This window comes from Nicotiana tomentosiformis, chromosome 8 (assembly GCF_000390325.3).
Source record: "Nicotiana tomentosiformis chromosome 8, ASM39032v3, whole genome shotgun sequence".
Classification (NCBI taxonomy): domain Eukaryota; kingdom Viridiplantae; phylum Streptophyta; class Magnoliopsida; order Solanales; family Solanaceae; genus Nicotiana; species Nicotiana tomentosiformis.
In genome coordinates, this window is record NC_090819.1 from 89,015,202 (window position 1) to 89,029,277 (window position 14,076).

Genomic DNA, 14,076 nt, shown 5'->3' on the forward strand with positions numbered 1-14,076 from the left:
GCACCTCGTTACTAGGTACCATATTGTTGTTCTCGCCGTGGTGACCGGACTCAGAATCCACGTTTAGAGGTGCAGATTGAGAGTTAGACATTTTGAACTTTGACCTGAAATTGAAGACACTTCAAAGAACAAGTGTAAAATAGGGTGCGTTATGAAAATTTGTATCAAATTGCCACTATTATCCTTAGTCACACCGTGGGCGCCAAACTGTTTACCCTAAAAATGGATAACAATTAAATTTGTAGGTAGTTTTAAGGATATGTGGATTAATTCGATACAAACGATAAATTGCGTTAGATTAAACAAATAAAGATATAGTAAATTCAAACCACGCGAGGAGGAGGATTCTAGCCTTGATGAAATATCCACCCTCGATTCGGATTCCCAATGGCTAGCACTGATGAACGAGAAAAAGAGCTATGAATAACAGTGAAAAATAATAGTATATTACTTTGGGATGCGCGTTACCATGTTTTCAACGAACAATTTGACTCCCCTTTATATAGTAGGGAAGTTATACCCTAAGTACAATTCTATAAAAGGTAAAAATCTCTCGTTTAACTTATTACTGGATTCCCTCGGTACGTGCCGAGATCTGCGCCGTGATACCCGGTTGGTCGCGGATATTACGACCTTCCGTTAATCGTGTTCGATTTTCCAATAATGCTCTCCGAAGTCTCTTGGGATTTGGACCGATCACGGGGTCATGGCCTCGATATACTCGAGGGCGGGTGTAGTGCCCCCGATGCCTGACTCGATGAGTCCCCTACCTCGATTCCGGTTTCTTGTCATCGCGTCCTTACTCGATTTATTTTATCAGGAACCGGGCCGGCTTATGGGTTCGGTTTCACCCGTATAGAGTTCTATAAGCTATTTTTGTTAGTATCACATAGTAGTAATTAAATTCCACCATATCCTTGACCTCCTGATGTTGTAAATAGCATTGAATTATGAAGGCATGAAAGCTCCATGAAATCCATAGGGCACTCTACTTGGTAATGTGATTGTTGCAACAGACTGTGTTGCAAAATTGTTTGCATCAACTACATAGACCTGCATGAAATATTATGCACCTAAAATTAGTATTGGCTTTCACTTGCAACATTTTAATACCCTACTTAAGTTTTCGGAAAGATTATATCGTTATGATAGGTTGTCTACATCACACCCCTTGGGGTACGATCCTTTCCTGAACCCTGCGTGAATGCGAGATGCTTTGTACACCGGATTTCCCTATATTCAGCTATAATTATGATAACTCACTTGAGATACATTTGTACTTTCATTGTGTGTGAATGTCACAACCCAACCATCATCCTCATCAGTGCCTTGAGTTTTTGGAACAAAGGTTGCTCCACTGCAAAAAGTGCCCTTTGGGAACATATGATACTCAACTTTAGCCAATTCCTCATCTTCTTTAAAATGAAGTTTGGCGAGCCCTCCATATTTAGCTAATCCTTCTGATTATAATTTCAAAATATCAAGTTACGTAGTCATAAGCAACCAAAAAAGGAAGAAATTCAGAAGGCTGTCAAGTGCAAATGATAGTTACCTGATATAGAGCTGGCTTCTAAATCTACCACTTGTAGATAACCAAATCTGTTTCTTAGACCGACGAACTTTTCATTTATCACAGGGAATTCCATAGAGAACTCAGTCGTGGCATTTTTCTCCTTTACTTCCCCTGTTCTCATGTTTAGTCTCCATTCACAAACATGAACAAAGAATGGTTCTACTGAAGATTCATTGTTGTTTTCTATGGAACTTATCTCCTTAGAACCTTTGAAACTTTGTTGTCTCGGTAATACTGATTCACGAGCTCTGCATGCCCTTACTACCACCTTTTACCGAACAAAATGGAATCACATATAAGTTATATTGGTCAATCACTCATATGTAAGATGTTGAACTAAGTTTAGTTATAAACAGAAGTAAAATTACCTCATTATTGTCTTCAAAACAATTTACTAGGTGAAGTACACAGCAGGTTTGAACCTCAAACCATTTAACAGAATTAGCATCACCATAGCGAGGCATTACTCCAATCCGCGCATATCCATCTTTGTCATACTTTATTAATCTATAAACCAGAAGATATAGCAAATTATACTAATAAAAACGATTTCAGTAGATGGCAACATCGTTAATGGAACCGGATAAATTAAAGTACTCACGGGTCTCCCCTAAAGAGTCGATTTATATCAATGGTTAACGGAAAATCCATGATCACATTGTACCTATGGATGATTAGTATTACAGAATTAGCGAAAACATTAGCTTAATAATATCATAGGTTGAAACTTAGCTTTCTCTAAAGCTTGGATTTGAAGTAAAAGAATAAAGAGAGATTACTTTTGTGTAACTCCTATTTCATGGCAAAGGCTGCACCTATTGAAGTTGAGATCCACTTTGTGAACCATTTTCTTGCCATCAGCTGAAAATACGATTACACTAATTAACAAATTGTTACCTAATTTCTACACAAGTTTAAATTCCCATTTTAGAAGTTTAAAAGGAAATACTGCATGTAACATGCCTGAAATAACTCCTAGCTCAAAATAAGGTTTTCTTGGATATATCCCCATTATAACAAGTTCACCAGATCCAGGGGCTTTCTGCATAAAACAAGAAGGTTATCAATAAAAGAATCCTAAATAAATTGATAAATATTAGTTTAAGACGTTGAACAGTACTCTTACACAGACTCGCACACAATGAGATTTTTTTAGAAATTAATTACCTTTGGATGGCTAGTGAATGGTCGATCCCAAGCTCCATTGATATTCCAATTGCCTAGAGTTTCAAGGGAACTTATGTTTATCTCTTGAGGCATATGATTTTCAGCAATAGAGTAGTATTTCTTTGAGTGCTCAAAAATATTTGTATTGCTTAGATGTTTGTTTTCCATGCCAAATCTCAACTGCAACGCGCGCAAAACAAACAATACTGAGATTCTCACATCATATCAATCCACCCAGAGGCGGACCTATAAATGAGGGGTTACCGGCACCTGTAATGTTCGACATAAATTCCATATATACATCTATATGTCTTTAAAAAATAGTGATATATTAACAGTGACACCCTATACAAAACAAACAATACTGAGATTCTCACATCATATCCACCCCATTTCTTGTTCCTAAGATACAATTAATACTACTATCTCAGATACTAATAGTTATTCGAATAGTATCATACCCCATTCAAAATGTAAGCCACCAAAATGGCAGGAGAATCTCCTTCAATAGCAGGAAGAAAGCCTGGTTTCTTTCTATCTTTTTCCATCTTGAAAGTGTCCGTTCGGACATGTTTGTTATTGTAGAAGGTAGTCCAAGTTCCTCTTATTTTTTCTCTAGTGAAATACAAAGCATGAAGCATTCCTTCCCCTTCAATCCAAACATGGCTTGATTTCCCAAATATAGACTTGGTCGATTTCAGTCCTCCAAACAGAGGATTTGAGCCTGCAAAGGGAGTTATTTAAGTTTAGAAGAGTCTAGCAAAAACACTTTATACATGTATCGTTAATTTTAATGTATTGATCACAACTTTCTTTACATGGAAAAAGAAAAATGAAAATTAAGAGAAGGACAGGAGGTGAAAATGTAAGCATACTGACCATTTCTTATGTAAACTCCTTCCGGAAAATCATCTGGAATTTTTCCTTCCACTGTAGTTACTAGGACAGCTTCTCCAATTTCTTCCACTGGTGCAAAATTACTCTATCAAAATTAATTACATAAGTGAGCAGAAACAAGTAGCTAATTTTCAAGAACCAATAACAACAGACTCAGTTTAATTTTACAAGTGAGGTCTGGGGAGGGTAGTGTATACGCAGCCTTACCCCTAACTTGTGAAGGTAAAAATGTTATTTCCGATAGACCCAGTAATTAATTAATGGACATACCTGAGATGGGAGTAATGGCTGGTCAACAAATTCAAATGCTAAGTCCACAAAGGCATCTAATAATTTGAAAGAAGTCTCCTTGATAGCTTTTGGAATGTTAACAATTGGAAAATGCACCAACTCCCTCGATATTGGCTGTTTCATTAATTTAAAACCAAGCAATATAAGATTTTCTTTTGAAGAATGATAGAAAAATTTTTGCACAAGGACTAAAGGGAAGTTTACGTTCAAAGCAGATGAGATTGAGCCTCTCAAGTCCTGAACTTTGCTTGGAACAGAAGGCCTTTGAAAAGAGCAATTTACTTGAAATGTGTAACTACAAAAGGCCATCCTCCCCCTCTCTATCACTGCCTCTTAGTTATACTGTTAAAAAATTACTTGCCGTCTAATTTTTTGGCATAAATGAGAGGATATTTATAGTTAGAAGGAGACAGGCGTAAACAATGAGGATCCAATTCCTAGGGTAGGAGCATATTTTGGTTGGCGTTATGTATCACTTTTACTTTTGAAAATGGTATTTCTCAGAATTGAAAATTATCAAGCTACTGTCAAGTATTTTTTGTATTTACTATCCATTTAGTGTCCGTAATTCACTAACTTGACTAATCCCGATTCATGTTGCGTAGGGGCTATTAAAGAGGAAGTGTTGCTTACTAGGAGTTTCTCTATCTCATGAACTCAAACTCGAAAAATGGAGGGATCTCATTCATCCTACCACCTTTTCGAGGACATATTTCTTTTAATTAATTTGCTTAATGATCAAGTGACTGTATTTATTTACTAGTCAAGCACACAAGACCAGCCAACTACTGATATAGTGTCCGGCAACTGCGTCGCTTGGACGTTTCTGGTTCTCAAGATGGATATATTAATCATTATTAGATGTGGCATATTCCTATTATTAAGTGCTTATTGGCTAAGGCTATGACATTGTGATTGTAATTATGAATTTAGTAGAACAAAAACTTTGTAACTTTCATGAGACTGGAGTATAGGTTTCATATGTAAGGCCAAAAAAGAATTTAGCCTATGCATTTATATGAGTTGTAAAGGACGATAAGATGAGGTGGGTGCAAGATAGAGTTTAGTCTTTGTTTATTTGAAGACCACTATTATTGTTGTTGTTGGACACGAAAATATTCTTAACATGGTATGATATTTTTCGTTGGTATGATTTTTCTAAAAAAACCTCACATCATTAAGAGATCTCTCCGACTTATATGTAGGCACCCAATCTTTTCAGCTACCAATATAAAACTTTGTTCGCACACCCAACAGTTTTCCCTTCGAACTAAATTCCACGTGGCGCACTACCAGCACCTTCACCCTGCCTTCCAGTTGTTGGAGTAAACCAGCCCAAAGATATTTTTTACATAGTATGATATTGTCCGCTTTGGACCAAACCCGCATGGTTTTTCTCAAAAGTCCTAACACCGTTAAGAGATCACTAAACTTTATCCGTAGGCTCCCAATCTTTTCACACTTTATTCAGCTGAGTTGGCTACAGTATCAAACGAAGTTAGACTTAACAGATCAACTGATCTTTTACAATATGAAGGGAGTTGAGCTAGAACCAAGTTCAGCTGAGTTTGCCAGAGCAAAATGTTCAATATTCAAGCCTAAATTGACACTTTAATGTTCATATCCGCGATGTGACTGTCTTTTGAAAAAATTAAAGTTATACAACTGGTTCATTAAGAGGAAAATTTACATATTAATCAATAGTTCATATTGAAAATTGAATTTGAATGTTACCTGATTATATAAACTAGAAACTAAATTAAAGACAAATTAATTAAACATAGTATATATAATTGAAATTAAAAGACAAACAATAAAATTACCGACGGACCAACCAGTATATACCAAAATAGATTCCCATCAATAATTGGAATTGCATATATACTAAATTTCTTAATCGTATTTTACATGCATCACTAGATGCTTTATGAGGTACAATCTCAATAAAAGTTTCATTACATCACATAAAGAAGAATTAGTACAATAATTACAATTATAATCTTAGCATCTAACTAGGGGAAGATTCGCCATTAGCATCTTAGCTGTAGACAAAATTTATGTGGACTTTCAATTAAATGGCTACCCTAGCATCTTTTTTCATGCAAAAATGGTTCTTGTACTCATTACTGAAACCTTCATGAATCGTGGAATCCATACAACAACAGTAACATAAGCAACATACCCACAGCGTAATTCTACAAGTGCGGATGAGGTTTTGATAGAACCTCAGCTCAAAAAAAATATTTCCAAAACATGTTTGAAAAATACAGGAGTAATATATATATATATCATATCACATTATACTAAAAGTGGGAAGGTCCTAAAGTAAAAGTTAAATTAGCAAGATAACCATCAAAAACTAAATGGCTATTCTACCCTTCTCTTAATTCTATCCATCAAAAAGTTAAATTTCACCTGCTGCTTCTTTGTCTCATCTCCACACTGCATATTCTTTCTTATTGAACGAAGAATTGATAAAATCATATAATTGCTCAATATCTTGCATGACTGCATAACCAACAACAGAAGAAGCATGGAAATCTTATTCATAGTCCCTTGATGACATTGCTTCTAAGGAATTAGAAATAGGAATTCACGTCTTACTGCGAACAAAAATGTGAATATTGTTGTCGTTTTGGAGATACTCCGGTAAATTTATCATTCTTCGAGTCTTTGGTTTTATCTTTGTGATACAGCAATTCTGCAAATAAATGCAAAGTATAACTTTCGCAACTGTCTGACCAGTGACCACACAAATTGATTATCTTCTCGTATTTTTTATCCATAAGGTATATATCAATGGAAGAGCTTTTTGCGCTGATAACGTACTTAAAGTATCTATAAATTATCATCGCCTTTGGTGTAGATTTCACAGTTTACACCCCGGCATGTATATATAGCAATGCTCCCTTATTAAGAAGAGAATTGTATTAGTTGTAGAACCTTAGAAGCACTTCACGTTCAATCCCACGTGTTCATTTCTCTCTATTTCTCTTCTTCTTTTTTTTCATTGTTTTGTCATTATCAAAATACTTTTGAGAAGTGTTTTTTTTCTTAGAAGCGCTTTTTTTAAAATTAGTTTTATTGAGAATCAGTTTTTGTTTGAGTATTTAATTTAAAAAGCACTTAAGAGCAATAATTAGTGTTTGCTCGGGATTTTAAAAAGTATTTCTAAATATATTTTTCTCAAAAGTTCTTTTTAAAAAAAGTGATTTTACAGAGAAACTATTTTTCTGCCTCTCCAAAACTGATTCTGTTTCTACTAAGTTTGACCAAACACTTTAGAGGACTTTTGTTGGACATAGTTTATTCGTATATTATGTTAGTTAAAAAATATTAATATTTATCATTTTCAGGAGATCTTTATTTTATAAATCAAATACACTTTGATAATATATATATTTTTCACAAAGTTTAGTCATTTATGTCCTTCAAAAACTGAGTGACCATTTTATCCGCCTATCATACAATATTAGTTTTACTATTTTGAATTGTAAGTTACAATTAGTTATACAACAAAAACTCTCTAATTATATATGTAGAATAATTAGTCATAAGGTAAATGCGCTTGAATTAACACATTGAATATGAGCAATCAACAACGGATACAATAAAAAAAAGTTGATGCAATTATTAGACCAAGGTTGTGCTTTCAATTTTGAACTGTATATTCAATTGCAAGAAAAACAACACCAAAATAAAGATAGAGTAAAAATATTGGGCGACGTAAGAAAGAAATTGGGTAACACAAATAGGGAGTCTAGAACCCATTTGTGGTTCTTTTGGACCAAGTGTGACGAAAATGTTTGTTTAAAAAAAAGAGTGACATTTTTATATATAGCACTCTTTTAAAGAGCGCTATACTTTAACGGAGTTTTGGCCGTTAAAGTATAGCGCTCTTTAAAAGAGCGCTATATATATATATATATATATCGCCACTATAAATCGCGCTATATACATAGCGCGGTATATAACCGCGCTATACCTACTTTGTGGGCCCACCAATAAGTCTCTTGCGTTTAACTGATATAACAATAATTTAAATGGGTATAGCGCTCTTTAAAAGAACGCTATACCTAAAAAAATTCAGCCCACCGAGCTAGGCATTGCCTTATTTAAAGGCGTTAAGATTTTACAAAAATTCATTCAAAAATATTCCTAACTCTCGTTCAAACTTTTCTTCTTGTTAAATTCTCAAGCATTTTTTCATAATGTCTGAAGAGCGAAAAGTAAGGGTTTCATTTTATTGGGGGGGTGAGGTTGTGGTGGCGAATAACTCTATTAGTTATAGTTTATCTCCACAGTGTCATGTTAAGTTGCCACTTACAATGGAGTACGATAGATTGGTATCGTTGTTATGTAATAAAATGAGTGTGAGAAAACATTCGGTGAACCTTAAAATAACCGAAAGATATTTATATTCCGTCACTCCGCAAAGGGTTGCTTATTATGCTGAGTTTAACATCGACGATGATGAAATTTTCAGGGATTTTTTGAGGACTCTGGATGAATACTAGGAATTTCTTGTGATAAAAATGTTGGAAATGTACGTAAAAGTCGAAGACGTTCGCAATAATGAGGTTGCGCATAGTAGGGATAACCCTCAATCATCGGGTGGTTATTCTGGAGTAGTTTTTGCCGGACAGGTTCCGGATGAAAGAGTTTGCCCTGATTTAAACTTATCACCACGGGCGAATGAGGAGCGAGAAAATAATTTCTCTCTTGCTTTACATAATATTCAAGACGAGTGGTAAACTTCAATTTTTCTTAGTGTTACGATGTATATTTTTATTGTATTGAATTTGTATTAACACTCATATATTCCACAGGGGGTACCGGCCAGATATGACTTTTACAAGTTATGAACCCACGCCCAGTTAGAATATGTGTAGTTCTGGTATGTTGGATCATGGTGGTCCATCCGGGAGTCATTACCAACAGGATAATATCCATCAAGGAATGTCAACACGTTACGATTTGTAAGTGAAGTGATACAGCTATATGGAAAGTATTTATTAATTTTAATAGCTTATTATTTTGTTGTTTGTGCAGTGAAAACGAGCAAGTTGAATCACTTGTTCTCACTCAATTGCCCGAAGATGACATATTAAATCGGGATCTGGCAGATATACAGAGTGAGGAAGAGAACAGTGATTATGACAACAATGTCGATGATTCCGGAGATGACACACCCTTCCCTCGTGAGGATGGCGACGAGGAGGAAGAGAATGAAGGACCTGATTTGACGAGGGAGTATGCACCACCCCCCGTTAGACCAAGAGTGTACGAGTCCCAAGTGTCATTTCATTCAAGGAAGATTCCCTACCTTGATAACTTGCCAAGTATGCCGGATGTGGATGCTCTCACAAGGGATTTTGATAAAATTCGGATAGTAATGTGGAATGATTCTAGACCAACGATGCTGGCAAAGGGCATGCTTTTTCCTGATAAAGTGCGCCTAAGCAGGGCGGCAAAAATGTACAGCGTAAAAGAGTGTCGTGAGATGACGGTATGGGAGTCAAGTCCAGATGTATACAAGGTTGTTTGTCGCAGATGGTTTACGGGTTGTCATTGGATTCTGCGTGCGAGCAAGAAGAACACAGGTCTGTGGAAAGTGGGTAAATATATTTTCACCCACAGATGTGAAATGGACATATTCAATGGGAATCACTACAACTTGGATATTGACTTGATTTCTCTTGTCCTTATTCCACACCTTGAAGCGTCCATAATGTATAAAATCAAAGAGTGCATTACATCATTCCACCAGAATATGGCCATACTATTTCCAAAAGAAAGGCATTTCTTGGGCACAAACGTGCATTTAAAATTATTTATGGTAACTGAGATAAGTCATTTGCAGCTCTACCCAAGTACATGGTCGCACTGCAATACTTTAACCCCGGGACGGTTGTTGAATGGAAGCTTGAGCGGAGTCCGAAAAAATCAAAATATATATTCAATTACGTGTTCTGGGCATTTAAACCAACAATTGATGGTTTTTCGCATTGCCGGCCGGTAATATCCATAGACGGCACTCATGTCTATGGAAAGTATGATATCAAGTTGTTGATAGCCGTTGCAGTAGATGCTAATGGACAAATATTTCCTCTAGCGTTTGCTATTTGTGCCAATGAATCCAAGAGACATGGACGCTATTTTTGAACCATTTGAAAGAGCACGTTGTCAAACAGCATTCCGGCATTTGTCTAATATCTGATCGGCATGGTGGTATATTAAGTTCTGTAGAGAACTTGCCTGCATGGCAAGAACCTTATGCCTACCACAGTTACTGTGTGAGGCACTTTAAGGCCAATTTCTAGAAGGCACATCCCAACAAGGATCTGCATGATTTGATGTGGATGGCAGCAACACACCACTAAGAGCATAAATCCCGGAGGCACATGGAATCTATCAGGCAGGAAGACGAGAGAGCCTATCATTGGTTGATGCGACATGAGCTTCACAAGTGGACTTTGCATGCGGATGGTGGAAGAATATGGGGAATTCTGACTACAAATATGTCAGAGTCTTTCAACGGGTTATTGAAGTCGGCAAAAGGATCACTGTCATGGTGCGGATGTCGTTCAAGAAGATGGCGAAGAGGTTTGTTGAAAGGGCTGCAATGTCATTGATGGAAAAGGGTGTTGAATTTATGCCACTGTCGATGAAGAGATTTGAGAAATGCAGGCGGTGAGCACATTGGCATTCATTTTTGCAGTATGATCACGACAGAAATATTTTTAAGTTCACACCGCTATCCATTAAAACCGGGGGAATAATGTACATACCATAAATGAATCTAGAAGGTTATGCTCTTATGGGAAATGGTCCATCTACCACATGTCATGCTCACATGCCATCAGGTGCTTTCAACATACAGGTTTAGGGCCAACCAACTACGTTGATAAATAATATAGTGTTGCTGCTTGCTTAAACACCTATAGTGGGCAGTTACAGCCAGTGGGTGCTGAGCATTATTAGCCGCCGGAACCATTTAAAATGGTGTGTAACAAGGACTATTTGCGTTGAATACATGTGCAGAAGAGAACGCGTATACGGAACCAAATGGATGTTAGCGATACTGTTTATGCGCGTAAATGTGGTATATGCTCGCAAACAGGACACGACCGTCGAAAATGTCCTTCGGCTGGTTTGGGTGGTAGTGGTAATCAAGCTCGTGGCATGATGCTCCACAATATCGAGGCACATGAGCGGGACGAAAGTGCTCCAAATCAGTCGGCCGGCCGAGCAATAATCGGGCAGGCCACCTATCAAGTCGTCGTTGTATGGCATCCAGATGAACTATCAAATAACAACAGAAAATGTGAGTATGCGCAACACATGTGAAGCTATACAAAGTAAGTTTAGGTAAACATTTACCCGTGCGCCCTCCAGCATATCCAACACATCCCTGCAAAGGGGGAGATTATGTCGAGCCTCGTAATCTCGTACATATCAACGCCGGAGAACCCACCTCCTAGCTAGAGGGAGAAACGGAGGTGGTACATCCGGAGGTAATGGTGGTAGAGGTGGCTGCAACTGCAGGAACCGCTCCCAGGCCCAAACCTAACATACCAAGTTGACGTAAAGTTTAAGAAAATTTTTGACTAGATAGAATTGGAAGGAATGGACAGAGTATTCGAATATGTTGTCACCTGTAGAAGCGGCAAATATCCACATACGTCATGTTGGGTGCCCATGCTCGCCCGTCACAGATGCCTGTACAAGTAGGCAAGAACAGCAGCACCCCAGCTGTACTGGGGTAAATCATCTAGCAGCTGAAGATGATGAAGAAATCGCAAGCTGACTAGGTTCCCCGAAGTGTTCGGGAACAAGACCCCCCCAAACAAACAGAAGGAGCAACAGCAACCTCGTATACCGGTGAATAAGCAGATCATCTGTCTCCCCGATAATGTCGGGGTGCAATATCTCCAAATGCTGTCGAATAGTTGTCAAACTCATGCGACTGGCCCCTGAGTATGCAGTCTCATCCTGTGGCCTGAAACCAGTGAGCTGCTGCAGCATATCCAAATATTGCCCACGCGTCATCTCTCTCATGGCCTGAGGCAGTGCAATGGGCAGTCCATCAACAGGCATCTCATATAAAACCTCCACGTCCTGCAGCGTGATGGCGGCCTCGCCAATGGGCAGGTGGAAAGTGTGCGTCTCATGTCGCCACCGCTCTATCAGGGCCGTGATCAAAGACCAGTCAAGCTGCAGCTGTCCGATCTCCAAAATCATGTAGAAGCCCGTATCCCGCAGGAGCTGGACTACACGAGGATGGAGATCTCTGTCCTTCATAAAATCCCACATGTCGTCCACTCTCCTGGCACGGAGAGTCTGGGCCAGTAACTCTCCCTCCCATACGTAGGCGGACCTATGATCGCCATGTAACACTAATAGCTCATCGGAGATAAGTCCGGGATGCATAGGCGGCACGTCCATGTCGTCTACTGTAAATTAAACAACATTAATTGTATGTTTGATCTGTAAATTAAATAATTATTTTTTATAATTATACAATATTTAATTGGACAGAGTATATATCTATGGGTTCCAGGCTCCATATTTGATGTCCAGTAGGACCAAGCTATCCTAAGTTCTTGTATGTGTCAATTTTATTATTTTCGTAATTTTGTATATTTGTTTTATAAATTAAATAATTAATTTTTATCATATTTAATTGGACAGAGTATATACTTATGGGTTCCAGGCTCGATATTTGAGGCCCAGTAGCACCAAGCTATCCTGAATTCTTATGTGTGTCAATTTTAATATTTTCATAATTTTGTATGTTTGTTTTGTAAATTAAATAATTAATTTTTATCATATTTAATTGGACAGAGTATATACCTATGGGTTTCAGGCTCGATATTTGAGGCCCAGTAGCACCAAGCTATCCTGAATTCTTGTGTGTGTCAATTTAAATATTTTCATAATTTTGTATGTTTGTTTTGTAAATTAAATAATTAATTTTTATCATATTTAATGGGACAGAGTATATACCTATGGGTTCCAGGCTCGATATTTGAGGCACAGTAGCACCAAGCTATCCCGAATTCTTATGTATGTCAATTTTAATATTTTCATAATTTTGTATGTTTGTTTTGTAAGTTAAATAATTAATTTTTATCATATTTAATTGGACAGAGTATATACCTATGGGTTCCAGGCTCGATATTTGAGGCCCAATAGCACCAAGCTATCCTGAATTCTTATGTGTGTCAATTTTAATATTTTTATAATTTTGTATGTTTGTTTTATAAATTAAATAATTAATTTTTATCATATTTAATTGGACAGAGTATATACCTATGGGTTCCAAGCTCGATATTTGAGGCCCAGTAGCACCAAGCTATCCTGAATTCTTGTGTGTGTCAATTTAAATATTTTTATAATTTTGTATGTTTGTTTTGTAAATTAAATAATTAATTTTTATCATATTTAATTGGACAAAGATTGTGTTTGATCTATCAGTATAAAAGATACTTAAACTACAGGGATTCTACGCTAAAAGGCTCTACATTTTACTACGCTAAAAGGGCACTAGTCTTTAAGCAAATAAATAATCTAAACTAGATAAAAACAACAAATATATTTTAATCACAAAACAAACACAAAAACCTAATATCTTAGTCCGGATAAAAATAACATACTAGTTTTAGAAAGAAATTGGGGGGGGGGGGGGGGGGAGATCGGTTAAAAATTTTGAATTTGGGGAGGGGGGCGTCTGGTTCGACTGTGGGGAAGAAGGAGGGGGACCGTTTATTTATCTATATATAGCGCGGTATATAACTGCGCTATACATATATAGCGCAGTTATATACCGCGCTATACATAGCTGTCTTATCAACCCTGTATAGCGCGATTTATAGTGGCGTTATATATATATATATATATATATATATATATATATATATATATATATATATATATATATATATATATATAGCGCTCTTTTATACTTTAACGGCCAGAGCGCTATATTTTAACGGCCAAAACTCCGTTAAAGTATAGCGCTCTTTAAAAGAGCGCTATATATAAAATTATCACTCTTTTTTTAAAACACACATTTTCGTCACACTTGTCCAAAAAAACGAACTCCACAAATAGGAGGTTTAGAAGAACTAATGAAACATGTGAAT

General features: G+C 36.9%; 2 protein-coding genes across 2 annotated transcripts; both read right to left on the bottom strand.

Annotated features, from left to right (window-relative positions):
* Positions 1-424: 424 nt before the first annotated feature.
* Positions 425-4,299, bottom strand: LOC104096826 (carotenoid 9,10(9',10')-cleavage dioxygenase 1-like). The gene is made up of 12 exons (XM_009603262.4): positions 4,133-4,299; positions 3,908-4,042; positions 3,620-3,722; positions 3,202-3,464; positions 2,741-2,920; positions 2,537-2,615; positions 2,353-2,434; positions 2,175-2,237; positions 1,942-2,080; positions 1,553-1,841; positions 1,264-1,460; positions 425-1,053 (listed from the first exon to the last, which is right to left on the bottom strand). The coding sequence occupies exons 1-12, from the start codon at positions 4,235-4,237 to the stop codon at positions 949-951; spliced, it is 1,740 nt and encodes a 579-aa protein (XP_009601557.1). The 5' UTR covers positions 4,238-4,299; the 3' UTR covers positions 425-948.
* A 7,399-nt stretch (positions 4,300-11,698) lies between these two features.
* Positions 11,699-12,376, bottom strand: LOC104096836 (serine/threonine-protein phosphatase 7 long form homolog). Its single transcript, XM_009603269.2, has one exon. The coding sequence runs from the start codon at positions 12,374-12,376 to the stop codon at positions 11,699-11,701; it is 678 nt and encodes a 225-aa protein (XP_009601564.2).
* Positions 12,377-14,076: the final 1,700 nt, after the last annotated feature.

Excerpts from the sequence above, each read along its gene's own strand:
- LOC104096826 (XM_009603262.4), bottom strand. The coding sequence starts at position 4,237 with ATGGCCTTTTGTAGTTACACATTTCAAGTAAATTGCTCTTTTCAAAGG. Across the intron at positions 3,465-3,619 it reads AGGAGTTTACATAAGAAATG|GCTCAAATCCTCTGTTTGGA; the intron begins GTCAGTATGCTT and ends CTCCCTTTGCAG. Across the intron at positions 2,921-3,201 it reads TGGCTTACATTTTGAATGGG|TTGAGATTTGGCATGGAAAA; the intron begins GTATGATACTAT and ends CGCGCGTTGCAG.
- LOC104096836 (XM_009603269.2), bottom strand. The coding sequence starts at position 12,376 with ATGGACGTGCCGCCTATGCATCCCGGACTTATCTCCGATGAGCTATTA.